Below are 18,433 nucleotides of genomic sequence, written 5' to 3' on the forward strand. Positions count from 1 at the left end.
GTCCTGACTGCAGGCACTTTCTTCTTTGGTGCAGTTACGGTCACAGCTGGCAAGGGTGCTGGCAGGCTCCTTGTGGACAGGGCAGGTGTTGTGATACCCACGTGGCTGCACGGAGTGCTCCAGCACCGGCTCGGGGAGCAGGTGGTAATGGCAGCTTTGTCTGAGATGAGGAGGGGTGGAGGAGAGGCTTTGCTTTGCAAACCCCAGTGCTCTTCATTAGCCTGACTCTTGGGGACATGGGCATCTACATGATGGAATTTCACAGGCCACTTTTCCACCTGAGTGCCAATGTCTTTCCACTCATCAGCAGCCCAGAATGGTTTTTCCCTATGCAGCCAGTTGGCCTTTTTCCACCTTCCCAGCCAGCCTCACAGAGCATTGGCTATCATCCACAAATCAGTATAAAGGTAGAGTTTTGGCCATTTCTCTCTTTCAGCAATATCCAGAACCCATTCTGAACAGTCTTGAGTTCAGCAAGTTGACTTGATCCACCTTCTCCTTCAGTAGCTTCTGTGACCTGTTGTGTGGGGCTCTGTACAGCTGCTTTTCCCTTCTGGTTCATCCCTACAATGCGACAGGAACCAGCAGTGAAAAGAATATAGTGTGTTTCTTCTGCTGGTAGTTGGTTGTACAGTGGAGCTTCTTCAGCCCTTGTCACTTGTTCCTGCTCCTTTGTCAGTGAGACCAAAGTTTTCACCTTCTGGCCAGTTTGCAATTATTTCCAAAATCCCAGGGCGATTCAGGTTTCCAATACAGGCGTGCTGGGTGATGAGAGCAATCCATTTGCTCAATGTGGCATTAGTGGCGTGGTGGGTAGAGGCAACCACCCCAGCACTGGCAGCCAGGGTGCCAGGAGGAGTTGTGCTTCTGTGCCAATCACCTCCGAGGCAGCTTGAACTCCTTCATAGGTGGCCAAGATTTCCTTCTCTGTAAGAGTGTAGTTGACTTTGGACTCTCTGTAACTTCGTCTCCAGAATCTCAGTGGTTGGCTTTGAGTCTCCCCAGTCACCTTCTGCCAAAGGCTCCAGGACAAACCATGGTTCCTGGCTGCAGAGTAGAGCACATTCTTCACCTCTGGTCCCATCCTGACTAGGCCAAGGGCTACTGCATGAGCGTTTTCCTGCTTAATCTGGGAAAAGGCTTTTTGCTGTTCAGGGCCCCAGTGGAAAGTGTTCTTCTTGTGGATGACCAAGTAGAGAGGGCTCACAATCTGGCTGTACTTGGGAATGTGCCTCCTCCAAAAACCTATGGCGCCTCAGCAAGCTTGTGTTTCTTTCTTGTTGGTTGGTGCAGACATTTAGGTGATTTTATTGATGACTTCAGTGTGAATCTGACGCTGCCCATCTTGCCACTTCACTCCCAGGAACTGGATCTCTTGGGCAAGTCCTTTGACTTTGCTCTTCTTGATGGCGAAGCCTGCTTCCAGCAGAATCTGGATGATTCTTTCTCCTTTCTCAAATACTTCCATTGCCATGTTCTCCTACATGTAGTACTGCAGATGTTCTGGAGCTTCACCCTTTTCCAGTGCAGGCTGGATCATTCTGTGGCAGATGGTGGGGCTGTGCTTCCACCCTGGGGCAGTCAGTTCCAGGTGTACTGCACACCCCTCCACGTAAAGGCAAACTAAGGCCTGCATTCTGTTGCCAGAAGAATGGAGAAAAGAGCGCTAGCAATGTCAGCAGTGGCGTACCACTTTGCTGCCTTGGACTTCAGCTCGTGCTGGAGTTCCAGCATGTCCGGCACAGCAGCGCTCAGCAGTGGAGTCACTTCTTCAAGCCACAATAGTCCACAGTCAATCTCCATTCTTTGTCAGATATGTGCACAGGCCAAATGGGACTGTTAAAAGGTGAATGGGTTTTGCTGACCACCCCTTCGCTCTCCAGCTCATGGATCATTCTGTGGATGGGGATCATGGTATCCTGATTCATTCAATACTGCCAGCAGTGCACAGTCAAGGTGGCAATTGGTACTCATTGTTCTTCCACCCTCAGGAGTCCTACTGCAGATGGGTTTTCTGATAGTCCATGCAAGGTGTTCAATTGCTTAATGTCCTCTGCCTCTACAGCAGCTATGCCAAAACCCACCTGAGTCCCTTTGGGTCTTTGTAACAGCCATTCTGGAGGAAGTCTATGCCCAGAACACACGGGGCCTCTGGGCCGGTCACAATGGATGTTTCTGCTGCTCCTTCTCAGTCAGGCTCACCTTGGCTCCCAACAGGGTCTATTGCTGTGGTGGAAACAGGTTCTGCCCCCACATGTCCCTAACGCTTCATATTTATGTGGATCTGATGTGCCAGGCCTTCTTAACTGCAGCAGTTTATGACTGGGTAAGTGGTAGGTGATTTGTCCTGTAAAATTTTGTTAAGCACTTTGTAGTGCTGTCCTATTTGCAAAGCAACATTCCAAAAATTCCTGTTGAACAGGTACAGTGATTTTTGCAGGATCTTTTAACTGTAAACATCTTTTACGACATTTGATGATTAACTGTGCAATCAATTCAAAGACATAAGATGATGTCTTTTTAGGTTAGTAAGGTTAAAAGACCCATTCTAAAATGTGTAATGGGTTGGACCAAGTGTCCCATTGACCAATGATACCTGTGGGATTTAGATCAACAATAACAACAAACACTAACACAAACTTCAGGACATATCCAGTAGACCTATCTGTTATGGCCCACTCTACTGTTTCCAGTGTGGCTTTTGCCACTAGTATTTATTTCCTTGGGGAGGTAAATTCAGGATTACCTTTAAGGATGTTAAACCAGGGTGCTAATTGTGGGGTGGTTAATTCTAAATAAAGCCATACTCAAAAGCTTCTCTGCATCATTTAAAATCTGAATTTTTGTTGAGAATTGAATTGTTTGTGTTTGTATGGTCTGATCTAATATTTTAATTCCCAGGTATTTCCATGGTGGTTCTTGTTATACCTTTTCTGGTGCAATTTGTAAGCCAAATTCTTGCAGTTCTCACATCAATTCTGGCCAAATCTGTAAAAGGCCTTCTTTGGTTGGGGTTGCTATTAGGATGTCATCCATGTAGTGATAACAATATACCCCTGGAAACTGTTCTCTCACTATTGAGAGTCCCTGTGCAACATACCACTGGCAAATTGTGGGGCTATTTTTATGCCCTGTGGCAGCACTTTCCATTGGTATTGTTCAACTGGTGCTGCAGGATTGATGGAAGGCATTGTAAAAGCAAACTTTGGGGTATCATCTGGGTGTAAGGGAATGGTAAAAAGCAATCTTTCAAATCAATAATTAAATTGTTTCAGATAGTGGGTATCATAGTTTGTGATGGCAATCCAGGCAGTAAAGCACCCATAGTCTCCATAACAGCATTCATTTTTCTTAAATTATGGAGTAACCTCCATTTACCTGATTTCTTTTTGATTACAAATACAAGAGTGCTCCATGGGCTTGTCAAAGGCTCGATGTGACCTTGAGGTCATTGTTCCTGAGCCAAAAGTTTAAGGGCATTTAATTTTTCTTTTTCAAGGGGCCACTGTTGAACCTACACAGGTAGCTCAGTTTCACGATCCACTTAGAGGAGCGGGGTGTTGTGATGGTTCGTTAATCGATCCCAAAACTGCAAAAAGGCAAACAGCAGGGGACTAACAGTTTAATCACAACAAATGCACCTTTATTGTGGTACCAACAGCAAATGTGATAGAGGGGACAGAAAAGGAAATAAAGGATAGAGAGAAAAGACGGGAAAGAGAAATAGCTATCACCGCCAAGATGAGGTCCTCAATGGTCCAGCCACATGGATTCGTCATCATCCATGGGGGTTTGCCGCGCTCCCGCCCCGGTTCCCTTTGTCTCAGCCCCGGCTAGCTCTTCTCTGGGGCGAGAGTGGGCGATGGAGGCACCCTCCGCCGCTCCCAGCTGGGGTTTGTAGAGTGCCTTTGTGGGTTCCGGGCAGCGCTAGCAAGCCTCGCGGTGGTAAATGAAGAGCGGATCCTGCTGGGGGCTAAGTCCGAGTTTATTGTAGCCCAACGGGGCCAAATATCCTAGAACAATGCCAGCCAACAGGAACAAGCACAAGGTGCTTGCACTGGCTTATAAACTGTAAGGGAGGGGTATCCAACGACCAATGGGGATAGGGATAGGGGGTGGCTCCGGGATGGGGGGATATGGTGGGGTCCAATGGGGGAAGGATATGGAGGGAGCCCCAGGTTCTCGCCCAATCACCCGGTGCCCTGAGTAGAAGCTTCTGGATGGATGGGAAGGGGCACTGAGTGATAGACAAGGCACCCGGGGGGGGTAAAATGCCTCTTTCAGGGTGATGGATAGATACTGGGAAGGCGGGAAGGGAGGACAAAGCGGGAAAACTGGGGATAAACCAAGTTGCACACGGGGGTACAAAGGAATAAACCAATACATAATACAGGGATAATAAAACATATACATAACGCAACTCCACAGGGGTTCACCAAATTCTTCTCAAAAAGTTACAGTTTATATAGTCTTTAGCCAAAGCAAGTGGCATCTGCCCAGAAGGTAGGGAAGATTGATGGGCCATTGTGAAGAGCATGTTGGTCTGTGAAGCAGGTGCAGGCATGCAAGTAAAAGCCACTGTTTGTCACAACCTGTTTGAATGCAAAGTTCTGTAGTGAGTGCACCTGAAGACAGTCACTTAGCAAGTGTCCATCTCAGCTAGGCCAGAACTCCTGTCAAGGGTCTTCAGGGTCCTTGTAACGATTGTGAGGCAAATGAAGGAAACTTCAGACTGTCTCTTACACTAAGTAAGCCACTTCAAAGCTAGTGTAGGTTGCTTTACACCTCTTAGTACAGTGGCCCCAGTTAAAAATCTGTTTCTACCCAGACTCCCCATGCTGATGTCTGTTCCCCATAAGTTAAGTGGTGCAGCAGTAACATAGGGGCGTATAGTGGCTGTCTGACTTTCAGGATTCTTAACCAGCACAGGTTTGCTGCATAGATGACTCTGTGTGGTACCACCAAGGCCAGCAACAACAGATCCTACAGTTGTGGTAGGACATGATTGAGGCCATCTGTCTGCAGAAATGATGGTAATGCCTATTCCAGTATCTACCATACCACTGACCTTTATGTGAGATGTACTTGCCCAAGGCAAGTGTACAAAGTTACTTACCTAAGTGTACAAACCACATTTGTCAAAGATGGCTTGAGTCCAGTACACCTGAGGTTCTCCAGTTGATCCAAAGCCTCGGTCTCCTCATGTCCTTGTGTCTGTTTTGGGAACACAAGACGTGAAAGGCATAAGCTGGGTTACAGCTTTCAGGGGTCACTTGCGGCTGTCCCCCATCCCTCCCCGGTCCCCCAGGACCCCTCTGGCTAGCTGTTCCCTCTGGGGACTGGGGTTTGCCGCGGTCCCGCTGCACTGGGCTTACCAGGCACCAGCTGGGTTGGCATGGTTCAAGCGGCAGCGTGCCTCGGTCACCACAAGGGATCGAGATAAAGAGACAAAGAGAGGTCAATTGTGTACAGTCCAGAGAGATTGTATTGCCTGAACGGTGGCAGGGACAAAAGACCATGGGCTACTGCCCAGATACAGTTTTATACAGCAAAATTAAGAGATAAGGTCTAAACAATAGAGACAGTGTCCAGCTTAGGCACATCAGAATCACCCCAGGAGTCAGGTCCAATGAGAACTGCTCAGGGGTGAGGAGAAGGGGGGTTCACAGAGAAATGCTGAAGCAAAACTTTCCCGAAACAATGGGGCATACAGAAATGTATCTTTTCCTCAGTTTCCCATTCCCAAGGCCTTTCTAAAACCCTTCCTCCACACTACCATGCCAGCATGATAGCAACACTGGGTGATACAAGTTTTAGCTGGGATTGTCACAGGAGGAGTAGGCGTTGACACCATGGCACGTATCTGCCCTGTGTAATCAGTTTCTATAACACTGAGGTGAACAAAAATACCTTGTAATGTTGCCCTTGATCTTCCTAACAACAGACCACCTAATCCCCTCCCTATAGGTCCACAGGCCTCAAGAGGAACTCTATGCACCTGCAATGAGCTTATGATTACTGTGATGGTGATATAAACATCCATACCCACTGCCTTTCTTGTTCTTCTGGTGAGCTAGTTTCATAGACTTGCACTAGGGTATGGGAAGATGCTTATGTCTGCACGCGTTTCCCCATTGGTCTCCTGCTTCCCTTTCCCTGCTCATTGAGAAGCTGTCCATTAAGATGAAACTTGGACCTGCACTTCTTGGCCAGATGACCAGGCTTCCCACATTGGCTACAACTTCTCGTTATGGTTCCAATTCTTTGCTTTTGATATGTCCCCTGTGGGTTAGACTTATGAGGACAGTTTGCTTTCATGTGACCTTATTGCACACTATAACAATGGAGTGTTAACTTAAAAGAATCAGCTAACAAAGCCATACTATGTGATTTAATCCAAACTTTAGCACATGCATCAAGTAGTTCATTTAAGGATGGATCTTCTTTTGGTAACAAATCTATATCCCTTTTGCAGCCCTCATTTACATTATCTCAAGCCAATTGCAATATTGATTTCTTGGGTCATTGTTTAATATTTGTTTTTCCATGGCACCTCATAATCATTCTATAAACTGGAGGTATGGCTCATGGGGACACTGTTTGAATGTGGAATACCTCTGTGTTGGTGTTACCATGTCTGCTACTTTAAGCAGGGCCTGCATTCCCAAGTCTCTTGCTTGCACTAAAATTAAAGGATGCACAACTGTCGGTTGCCAATGGGTTGCATTCCCATAAGATGAGAAGCCCCAGCCCCAAAGAATGGATCTTGCTGCAGTACTTCTAGATTCTGTTGCTCTTGATCATCTGCATATCGCCACCAGGTGGACTCGAATATCATGTATTGAACTGGGGTTCAATAGCAGCTTCGCTATCTGTTTAATATCAAAGCATGTCATCTCATCTTCTTCCCTTGGACACTTGCAGCCACACTTGCCATTATGACTCTTAGTGGTAAGGTCTTGCTGTCCTGGTTGACTAATCTAGGCACAAATAACCATGTTGCAATACTGGAAACATTGTTCTGAAAACACATAAAGAGAAGCCATTTAATGCCCCTTGTTTTAGACTCTCTGGTTCCATTGCAGCTTTACCTGCAGTGGATTTGCTGTTTGCTCTCCTGTCTGTCTGGGTCCAGAGCTGGCTTGATTAATTTTTACTTTAACAGTTAGAGTAAGATTGGAGTGAAATTGGAGTGAACTCATCTTCAGCAAGTTGGATCAAGAGGTGAAAAAAAGCATATGGTGAGAGGTGATGTGATAACCCCTTCATATTAAAGTCCTGGATTTCTGGCATGGATATGTGGGTAGAAAGGTGAATGAGAGCTGTGTTTGGGGGACTGGGAGGTGTAATTTTCTTAGAGGGGGAGCATGTTTTAGTGAAGACAGACATGACACTCAGAGGTTCAAGTGACAATAGCAATCTTTGTTGTTCACAGGTCCTATTTATATGGTTTACAAAAATCACGTGCTTGATCCCAATTGCTGATAAATTGTTGCCACCCAGTTCACTGTCCAATAGCTGCCTGCGTACATGCTTGCCAAAGATTGGCCAGCATCTGTTCCCTGCAGTTAAGTCTTTCTGCTCCTCAAAGCTTTCTTCCTTAAAGATGTTTACTTCCTTTCCTCATGGGTACAGGCTGATTAAGTCAAGGTCAAGGTTACTTTTGTCTGTGATGCCTTCAGGCCAGCTGTTAGCCATCACAGATCCACATTTTTGGTTTTCAACTGTAAAGACAGTCTTTATCCTCTTCTGCAAGCCCTTTTGTATATAGGATAAAAAAATGGTATAATGAGTGAAATGAATATAATACAAAAATAATAAGCCCAGTTTGAATGAGGGTCTTCACCCAGCTTGATAAACCTAACCCTTCCAGCCAGTGATCTGTCCCAGAAAATCCTCCATACAACACATGCCATCAAACTCTTCACAACCATGTCCCTGAACTAACAAAAGAAAATCAGTGGCAGCAGGATTTTGCAAGGTAGCATGTTGCACTCTATCTATAACTATAGCTAAAGCACTCAAAATTAAGGAAGTTTTATTTACTCTTTTTGCTACAAAGCAAGCCAATCTATTTAATTCAGAAACTATCAAGGGTAACATTTTGCTTTCCTGTTCCAATTCAGCCCCACATATCATGTCCCAGTGTATAATTTAAAAATACACATTCTTCTGCTGATAATGTCCCTAAAATCTCTTAACTCTTGGGGTTCAAGTGAAGCAACAACTAAATTATCATTCCAAAGATCTCATGGTTCCATACAGTGGGTTGTGGTATTGCAACTGCTCTGGGAAGAGTGTTGCATTTTGACAGCATTTTGTCTTTCTTGTGTACTTTGTGTGCCATTCAAGGGTATCCCCACTAAGTAGGTGAGAAAAGTTTCTTCTGGTCATGCCATAGCCTACAGCTCAACTCCATCTTATCTCTTCCCACAGAAGAACTTCTCCATAAGTGATGGGAAGTTTTTTGAATTGTACTTGATGTCTTCTTCTATCTATTCCCACTCCTCTGTTCCTACATGTGCATGTGCTTGCCCAGGGCTGTCATATTTGACTGTTTGAACAGCCCTAAGCCTCTTCACTAAGGCTGTGTCTTGGTTTAAAAGACAGGTGTCTGTTAAGGAAGGTAGGAGCCTCCTCTGAAATGGGAAAAGTAAACTTCCTCCCTACGAATTATTGTAATTTTGAAATTAAGGAGCTCTTGGGTAAAGATATGGGAGTAGGAATAACATCTCTTTATTAGGGAAGAAAATAAAAATTAAAAATGCAGTAATACAACACTGACAGAGTCAGAATACGACTTGACACCCTGTGGGTCAGGGTGTTGGTAGCAGTCCCATTAAATGGTGGCTGCAGTCTTCCTGGAGTGACAGATGTGGTTCCATTGAAGCAGTTATCCTGTAGAAGGCTGGAGTTTTCCTCAGGAGATCCAGTGGTGGTGTAGATGGTCCTGGTCTTCCTCTGGGCATCCAGTGGGAAAAGGCTGCTTCTGGTGTTCCAAATCTCAGATTGGATCCAGGTAGGAATGCTTGGCTCCTCCCTCTGGGCGGAGCATCTCACAATGGGATGATGCAATTTTATCAGTCATGCAGTAGGACTCAATGGCCTATTCCAGAAGATATCTCCCCAGAGGGAGGATTGGTAATGGAAGAGATAAAGTAAATTGCCCAATTAACAGAAGATAACTGCCCCACCTCTAACAGATGGGAAACAGAATACACACCCCCAAATCACATCTTACAGCCCAAGACAGGCTGTAAATTTTCTTGAAATGAGAATTCTTCATGATGCAAATACCTTGTACTAACAGGCAGGCAGGCTCTATTCTCCAATGACAAGAGTAACAGACCTCCCAGCTTATCTGCAAGGCCTCTGTGCAGGCCAGGTGTCTGTGTGAATCATGATTTTGAAGGGTTAAGATTTTAGCTGAGGGTTAGGACTAATTCATATTGAAGCTAGATACACCAATGATAGGTTAATGATTATTATATGCTTAAGCTAAAGCTAATTGTTATACCATGAGCTCATTTGTAGAAGGAAGTGGAGCAAGTGAACCATTAGAGGAACATATTGAAACCAGTAGAACAATGCCCAGTGCCTAGACTCTATGTCAATCCATCATGAAGCAGGGGACATTGGATCATGCCAGAGGGTCACAGACACATAACAAAGACTTTCCTGACTTCATCCCTTAAGACCACTCACCCAATTCAAGACCACCAACCCAATTCAAGAGAAGAATTGCACACGCATGAAGGACTAATAACCTAATTTTAATACCAAGCAGGGATAGGAGGTGCTGGGGTTGTGCATATGCATTATTTTGGGAAATAAAGAGGAGGCAAAAATCCTTGTGTGCTGCATTTTGGGGACAATCCCCAAGGTGCCACCTGAGGGTGTAATAAACATACCACTTTCTAAGTTTGTCTAGTTAGAGAGTCTTTGTTGGTGATTTCTGGTTCTAATGATTCACGTGCATGGGCAGTTGCTGCCTTCCAGACATCAAGGAGGGCTCAGAAGTTTGGTTTTTCTTTGTGTTTTTCTGCCAGCATGCTGGAGAATGCAGCAGCCACGACATGTCTCTAATGGATGAACCATGTGTTCAACTTATCTTTTGTGTACTGGGATTTGTGAGGAGACTAATGATCTGTCTTTTTACAGGCATTAGTAGCAGTTGTCTCCTAATGAAATCAGCAAGGCTGACATTACTCAAGGAATGAGTTTTTTCTAGCTTTTCTTTCTCATTCCAGCTCAGGTAAGGGTGTTTCTGAATAAAGTGGCTCCCAAACAACCACCAGACAAGCAGTATAGAGGTACTGGGACAGTTTCCTAAACTATTAGGGGTTTTTATGGGGGGTTTCAGACTTAGTAAATAACTGGAAGAACTTACCACTTTCATTATGTGAAGTGTAAATTTCTTGTCCAATAACTTCTGTCTGAAGTGTTTGAGCTTGGAGATTTAACCAACCAAGGCTAAAGGCCGCCAAGGTGGCTGTTGTAACCTTGTGGTCCTGTGTTATCCTGGCTGCTTCGTGGACTGTGGGTTTTCCTGAAGATATTAATAATAGTTTTCTAGTTGGAAGCTGTTTCTCACCTCACCTCACCTCACCTCACCTCACCTCACCTCACCTCACCTCACCTCACCTCACCTCACCTCACCTCACCTCACCTCACCTCACCTCAGTGCAAACCTAGCAGACCAGGGCCGAAAGGCTGTTATATGACCTGTGTTGGTGGGGTTGATTCACTCTGGCATGTTTGATAGCATCTGTTAGTCATCTGCCTTGCTTGTGCTGTGCTGTGTAAGCCACCACCTCTGCAGACTTCTGGAACAACAAAAATTGGAGATGGGATGACCTCAGCTCTTTTCAATTCTCCATTTCCCTCTCTTTGGGGGAAATCTTGTTCCCTCCACTAAATTTTCCTGTTCTGGCTCCAGTGTTCAGTGACTCAAGCACAAGGTTTTCATTGTTTCTCTTGGGAGCCTGTCAGACTGCTCGCCATGAGATGCTTTCCTAAGCCTCTCGCTGGTGTGTTCTGCTCCTTGATTCCAGCCTCGAACTGGAAGAGTTGTCAGCAAAAAGCTGCAGGGGGTTGATGCTAATCAAATTAAGTACTTGAGTACTGGTTAACCCTTTCTGGGTTACTTTGGTTCATGTTCTGAAGAAAAAGGCTTGAAAGGAGAATGTCATAGTCACTTGAAGATTGGCAAATGTGACCACTGAGGCCCTAGGACTTAAAGGATAGGGGAAGGCTTTAACCTATAGAATATAAGCATTCCTTCAGTGATGCCCTTTTCAGCTGAAATGTTGAACTACATGCCCAACTAGATGCGGCAAGTGCTGATTTTATTTTACGTTTTACTTGCACCTAGAACTGAGTCAAGAAGCTTGATTTTTCTTAAAAAGCTGAAGATTTTCCCAAGGATTTATTTCTCTGTTATCCTGTCTGTGCTGCCAATGCTGCATAACCAGTAGCTTGACTGTAATTCTGAAGTAATTACTAAAATATCACCTACAAAATAGATCAGTCATGACAGGATAAAGCCATTTTCCATGAAAGATGAGTGTTATCAGACCCTGGATACTCTTAAATGTATCCCACACTGAAGTATGATTTCAAAAAGTTGAGATTTCAGCTGAGGGTTAGAAGCAATTAATACTGATCAGGATGTAAGTTGGATAGGTAGATGATAGGTTAATGATTACTAGATGCTTAAGCTATACCTGATTGTTATATTGTTTGCCATTATGAGTGTGTTTGTAGAAGGAAGTGGAGTAAGTGAACTGTTTTAAGAACATACTGAAACCAATAGAACAAAGGTTAGCACCTGGGCTTTATGTCAATTAATCACAAAGCAGGGGACTTTGGATCATGCCAGAGGGTCACAGACACCTAACAAAGACTTTCCTGACTTCATCCCTTAAGACCACTGACCCAATTTGAGACCACCGACCCAATTCAAGAGAAGAACTGTGCACACGTGAAGGACTAATAACGTAATTGTAATACAAAGCAGGGATGGGAGGTGCTGGGATTTTGCATATGTATTGTACGTAAGATCTCAGGAAATAGAGGACAAAGAACCTTGTACAGTGTGGTCATGCCTTTCGGGAATGACTCCCGTACTGCCTGCTGGTGTTAATAAACATACTACTTTATAACTTAGACTAGTTAGAGAGTCTTTGTCCTTGATCTTCAGTTTTAATGACTCAGCACAAGAAGGGAGAATTAAATTCCAAAGTGTTGAAGTGATATGCAGAATAAATAAATAGACTCCACAACCTGGGGTAGTTATGAAGTGGGTATGTATTGTCAGCGCCCAGCACAAGTGAGATTGCTCTCCAAAAACTTGTGTGCCGAGCCTCAGTCTGACCTACACTTTATTCACAAAAGCATTCCATATGCAATATGTTACACAACTTTTTTATGTATATTCAACCCCTGGCCCCGCCTATCCTTGCCTCTCATGCTAAATAGGTCCACGCCCTTCTGGGCACACATGGTTTGCTGTGGTGTTGTACGGCGGTCTCTTGGGGTGTTCTGAGGCTGAAGATTTTGGTCTTCTTCATGGTTGAACTTTTGAACTCTTCCTCTCTGCATGTGCGTTTTCGGTCCTTCAGTGCTTATCTGTGTACATCTGTCAGTCTTGATAGGCCTGGAGACAGGAAAGCTTATTTATCTGGATTCTTTGCATCCTTAGGCATTGTTCTTTTTGCAATAAGCTTAATAAATTTGTATTTTCTTATGCCCTTTTGTACTATGGCAGAGATTTCTTAAGTAAAAGGTTAAAAATTAACTACAAGCTAAAATATAAATACTTAATTCATTTTGTTAACTTAAGTGAACTCAAAAAACCTCTATTTCAGTGTGGCCATGCAGGAGACAAAACTAGAAGCAAATCCAATGTCCACCACTGAGAATTCAAGAAATATTTAGGACAGGATGGAAAACTGGTAGTTGTTAAGATGTTTGTGGTAGGGTAATTGTCTTGGTTTGAAAGACAGGTGTCTGCTAAGGAAGGCAGAAGCCTCCCTTGGAATGGAGAATGTAAACCCTCTCCCTCTAAATTACTGTAAGTTTGAAATTAAGGGGCTCTCAGGCAAAGATATGGGAATAGGAATAACAGTTCTTTACTGGTATGTATAACAAAGCAAACAAAACAACAACTATGGCATTAACAACAAACACAATCAGGGATCTGGTAACAGTCTTCTCGACTGCAGGCACTTTCCCCTTTGGTGCAGTTATCATCACAGCTGGCAGGAACAAGCAAAAATCCCAGACTTGTGGGAGAGGTGTATCAAAAGTTTGGTGGTAGCTGGAACTGTGGGGACATGCTGGCCAAGCAGCCTGGTGCGGGTTACAGCGCGGAGAGACCCAGAACAGCACTGAAGAGAACAGCGGGGCTGGGGCAGCGGCAGCCCAGCTCCAAGCAGGGCAGGGAGAGAAGTTCAGGATTCCCGGGGCACACAAGCAGATGGGGATCAGTCCCTCAGGGCTGAGCTCCAGTGGTGCTGGTGAATTCATCTCGCAGTAAGCGACAGCCTGGCCTCCTCCTCTGATGCCAAAGAGCGAGAGAGCGAGGCTGTCCCCCAAGCCGGTCTTTTTTACCTGCCCCCCATTCTCACGGTATCTCTGTCCCCCTCGAGAGAAACTCCCAAAAAAAACCGAGGAGTTCTCCCTCCTTCTCAGCACCCAGCCATCAGTGCTTCTTAGCAATTCAGAGGAAAAATTCCACAAGTAACAAGGAAAGAAAAGGAAAGAAAAAAACCCAAAAAACTCAACCCCCAACAGTGATACATCGTGGGATGGGAAGCTCTTTTTTTGTTGAATTGCCTGGGAAGCTGGTTCATGGATTATCTGAAATGAGCAGTGGGCTCTTCAAACTTGGGTAGAGAACAAGCATTGAGCAGGCATAGGGAAGGGTGTTCCCCTTGCACCTCTGTCAGGGAAGTGGAAGGAGGTTACTTGATGCTTCCTCACAGCCTCACTCCACTCACCTGTCCTGCCAACCTCTGTGTGCACAGGAAGAAAGTGCTGCTTCCTTGGGGAGTTTTCAGTTCTCTGACTGGCTGTGGCAGGGGGAGGGCAAAGCCCAAGAGTACCAAGGGTAAAAGAGAACCAGCCTCCACAGCCTGACTCACCCCATCCCTGCACAGCTTCCCTCTGTCTTCCAAGAATGTTTAATAATGCAGAACACACACACCTGAGATCACCCTTTTGGCAAGTGGTGTGAGACTGCTGTGGTGTAAGATCAGACATCTGGCAGCATTGCACCTACTGCAGTCTACAAGGCAACAATTTTTCCTTGCTCTTTGGAAGCTCCGTGTATTCCTAAAGAAGCTGTCATCCTTCTTGATGTAAATGCAGCAGGTGTGAAAGGCCTTATCTGTGCCAATGAGCTCTAGACCAGGTGGCTGCTGCTCCAAGGAGCAGTGCTTTTATTTCCTGCTGAAGATATGCTGCCAGTCCATTCCTCATGTCACAAGACCTCTCCTGCTTGTTCCTATCCCTGTGTGTTGTGTCTGCAGCCAGCTGTTCTGCCAGGGGGATCACTGCAGATTTCTTCTGAGGTGAGGTATTCAGGAAGAATTAATGCCAGAGAAGGTACTTGCCAGCCTTGCAGTTGTTTGTAGCACTAAAATGCTCACAGTAAGCAAACAACTTAGCAGTGTCCCAGAGTTGTTTCTCTGGACTTCTCTTGAGCAGTTGGTATATTCTTGCTAATGGGGCTCCCTGATCTCTTTACTTTTCTCACAGTTTCTAAGGAGATGGGTGCAATGAGACAAAAATGTCAGCCGCTTGTACTCTGTGCAGGGGGACAAATCTGACCTGTTGCTGGATTACACAAACCCCTGGCATTGCCATAATTTGACAGGACTCTTGAGTTTCCCATTCCCAGTTCAGTGATATTTTGCCCTGACCAGAACTGAGCACAAAATGGGGCTGGTTTGTGTTGCCAGAATCCTGAGTTGTCAGAAATGTGCTGCATCAACATGAAATGCAGTTTTTCAGGTCTGACAAGGGGTTTCTTTTCACATGAAACAAGTAAAGGAGTTTTCTCTGATGCCTGAGTCCTGAGGCACAGGGGGGAAATCCAGTGAGTTGCTGATAGACTGATGAGGGAAATAAAACTCAAGTGGACTGGTGGCTCTCAGCAAACTCTTGAACCTTTTCCTAAGGGATGGAACTTTTTAGGGTGATTCAGAACTGCTCTTCCCCCACAGAACCCCACCTGGGCACCCTGCAGGCAAGACCAGTTGCTCTGAGCTGCCTGGCTCAGTTTCTCCATCTTGCCTACACTTGTTTCCCTTCCCTGCCCACTCATTCTTGCTTCCTCCCGTTAGCTCCCTTTCCTCTGGACTTCACCAGAGAGATCTAGGATTTGCAGCCTGTTCCTTCCCACTTCCCAAACCTCTTTCCTGGCAGTTCTGTTTCAGGAGTCCTTGTGCCTTGGCTGAGAGGGACATCTAGTGGGGCTGGAGCTCAGGGACCTGGGGTTTGTCTTTGTTTCTTGCATTTCTATTTATTCATTTGTAATCCTGATGAAGGAGCAGGAACTGAGGTTTTATATGGTCCTGGTGGCCTGGTGGCAAGGTGGACCTTTGGTGGCCAGTTCATGGGCTGTTTCTCTCTTTGTACGCGGTCACAGGGAAGTGACTGTGGAATGGGGCTTTTGTGGGAAGAAAGGTGCTGTGGTAGGTGACACTGTGCTCAGTAAAACAAAACCTGTCTGAACACACTTCTCTGTGGATTTGGTAGCACAAGGTTCAGGCTTTGATTTGGAAAATCATCTTCTGCCCTCTTCTTGCTTGGCCGTGATCCTGCAGGTTGTGGCAGGAACCCCAAACTGCATGTGGGCACAAGAGAGAGAGACACTGGGTCTGGTGTTCAGGTGATGGAACAGCCCACTGCAGTTCCCTTGGGTGCAGGTGCTGGGACCCAGCTGCTGGAGTCTTTTCATTAACCGTTTCATCCTTTTGCATCCTGTTATTGCAGACATCTTCTGAGGACCATCATCCATAACAACTCATGTTTAGGGAAGCTTTTAGTGTCTGGGGAGCTTAACTGCAAACTGTGGGGCACTGGAATGAAAACATTTGTACTTTTATTTGCTCAGTGCTATGAAAGTGCTGCTAATGCTTCCTGGGCAAGAGAACAACCACAGTAAATGCTTCCTTTTGTGTTGCTGTAGCATTGTGTAAGCACAGATCTGAGAATGTTCCTTAACTCTGCAGGGAGGGCTGAGGCACAAACTATCCTCTATGAGCCCTGTCCTGGGTTGTAAGATAAGCTTGTATTCCATTTGCCATCTGTTGAAGAAAAAACCGGTTGGACAGGTTTTTGTTATCTCTCTCAGAGACAATGGTTTTGCCCTGTAGAGGCAATGGTTTGTTTATACACCATTGACTGATTCAATGAAGGGCTGGTAAATGTAACACCGTGAGGGGTCCCACCCAGAGGGGGGAAGCCAAGCACTCTATTGTTGTTTAAAGGGGTAGCTTTTTGGGGAGAGGAGGCAGCTCTCTGGGCGGGACTCTGAGAGAAGCAGCTCTCTCTCTCTTTGCGGGATTTCTGGGGAAGCAGCTCTCGCTCGCTCTCTTTTCGGCGGCACTCGCAGCGAAGCAGCCGGCGCGCGCTGAGCCGACGGCGGCGGAGCTCAGAGGCAACCCCGGCACAGAGGAAGACCGGCCCCACTGCCACCAGATCTTCAGAGGAAAACTATACCCTTCTAAAGATCACCTCTGCAGCTGCAACTCATCAACTATTGCAAGGGAAGCAATTGTCCCAGCAGAACTGATACTGGCATTCCCCAGGTTCTGGACTTTTTCTTTCACTGGTTTTGTTTGTACTGATTGCATTTGCCTTTTTTTTTTTAAATTGTTGTCTAGTTTTCTCCTAGTAAAGAATTGTTACTCCCACTCCCATATCTTTGCCTGAGAGCCTTTTAATTTAAAGATCCTAGTAATTCAGAGGGAGGGGGGTTTGCCGTTCTCCATTGCACAGGAGGCTTTGCCCTCTTTTACAGACTCCTGTCTTGTCGAACCAAGACAGAATTTGGCGCATCAACGTGAGGCCCGAGGGCATTGAGAGGGAAAAAGGATTAACAGTTCTTAAGTAATTTGGTTTTTTGTTGTGTGTAAAAACATCTTCAGCATCACCATGTGGTCTAGTTTACCTTGGTTTGGGTGGCATGTGATCGTAGCTATACTTTTCCCATTTGCAGACCCTTATCTAAAAATGGGTCCTATAACTAAGGCTACGGTGTCTGTTATCAAGTTTGGCTTCTGGGTTAATTGGGTGAGGAATTCATGGATCTTTAATTTCCTCTGGAAGGCAGGTACATGGATTCATAGCTACCACACGTTAAGTGTATGTTTTTGGGGTTACTTTAATAACGGTACCTACTGCGAGGAAATAGCACCTGGGCAAACTTTCTCTCAACCTTTTAACCATCTTTTTGGGTCTGCTCCACCAGTTCTCAAAGGTTTAAGATCCTTTATAAGTGCTAATGATACCATACAATGGGTGGTGTTGCTGATAGTCCTGTTATATTTAGCATTCAGAGATAAGGGAAGATTAACCTGGATAACTACCCTCACACCTACACCACAGACTCGAGATGCTGCTGCTCCAGAGCCTGACCCTGCCCCACAGCCCACCTCAGAAATGAACCGCCCAGATTGGGTGAGGGTTCTGGTTAAGGAGATACGAGAGATGCTGAAGGAGTGCATTTCCCCAGCTGGTGAGAAACCGGCCCTTTGCCTTGAGGAGGGACAGTCTAATAGTACAGCTGTGGAACCCACTAATGTTACAACTGTCCAGGTTCCAGCTGAACCACAAGGGCAGTCACGGTCAGCAGCAGTGGCCCCGGTAGAAACAAGGAAGTCTAAGGTGAAAGCAGAGCACCCTGCAGATAGGGACAGGAATGGAGGAACCTCACAACCCACAGGGGAGCCAGAGATTGCTATCATCACCGAGTCCCTGATGTATGAAAGTCTTCGCAATCTGCATAAAGACATTGTGCGACGAGGGCGTGAGGCTTATGCTACCTGGCTACTCCGGGTTTGGGATCTTATGGGTACAGGCGTGCAGCTGGACGGTGGTGAGGCAAGGAACTTGGGACCCTTGACCCAGGACTCGGGTATAAATCAGGTTTTTGTAAGGGAACCAGGGTCCCTTTCTCTCTGGGAGCGGCTCTTAATGAGTGTCAGGGAGAGGTTTGTCCACAGAGAGAGAATGCAAGAGCACCATCATAGAATGCGCTGGAAGACCCTCGAGGAAGGGATCCAACAGCTGAGGGAAGTGGCAGTATTGGAGGTACTCTTTGGGAGGGATGGACGACACAATGATGACCCTGACAAGGTCAGGTGTACGGGACAAATGCTGTGAAGTCTGGCAAATCTTGGGCCATCTCAATACGCCACCT

General features: G+C 45.8%; 1 protein-coding gene across 16 annotated transcripts in view; it reads right to left on the reverse strand.

Moving 5' to 3' along the window:
- ST14 (ST14 transmembrane serine protease matriptase) overlaps positions 1-18,433 on the reverse strand; it is a 59,501-nt gene that overhangs the window by 14,745 nt on the left and 26,323 nt on the right. For 9 of the 16 annotated variants that reach the window (XM_085560042.1, XM_085560041.1, XM_085560043.1 and 6 more), the window contains one exon: positions 5,117-5,214. In XM_085560042.1, coding sequence (XP_085416168.1) covers positions 5,117-5,214 — 98 coding nt within the window. Of the gene's footprint in view, positions 1-3,621; positions 4,593-5,116; positions 5,215-12,293; positions 12,659-18,433 lie in introns of those variants that run through there. The other 7 variants (XM_085560057.1, XM_085560056.1, XM_085560060.1 and 4 more) reach the window with 2 other exon arrangements.

Source organism: Lonchura striata, chromosome 24, assembly GCF_050655825.1.
Source record: "Lonchura striata isolate lonStrDom1 chromosome 24, ASM5065582v1, whole genome shotgun sequence".
Lineage (NCBI taxonomy): Eukaryota > Metazoa > Chordata > Aves > Passeriformes > Estrildidae > Lonchura > Lonchura striata.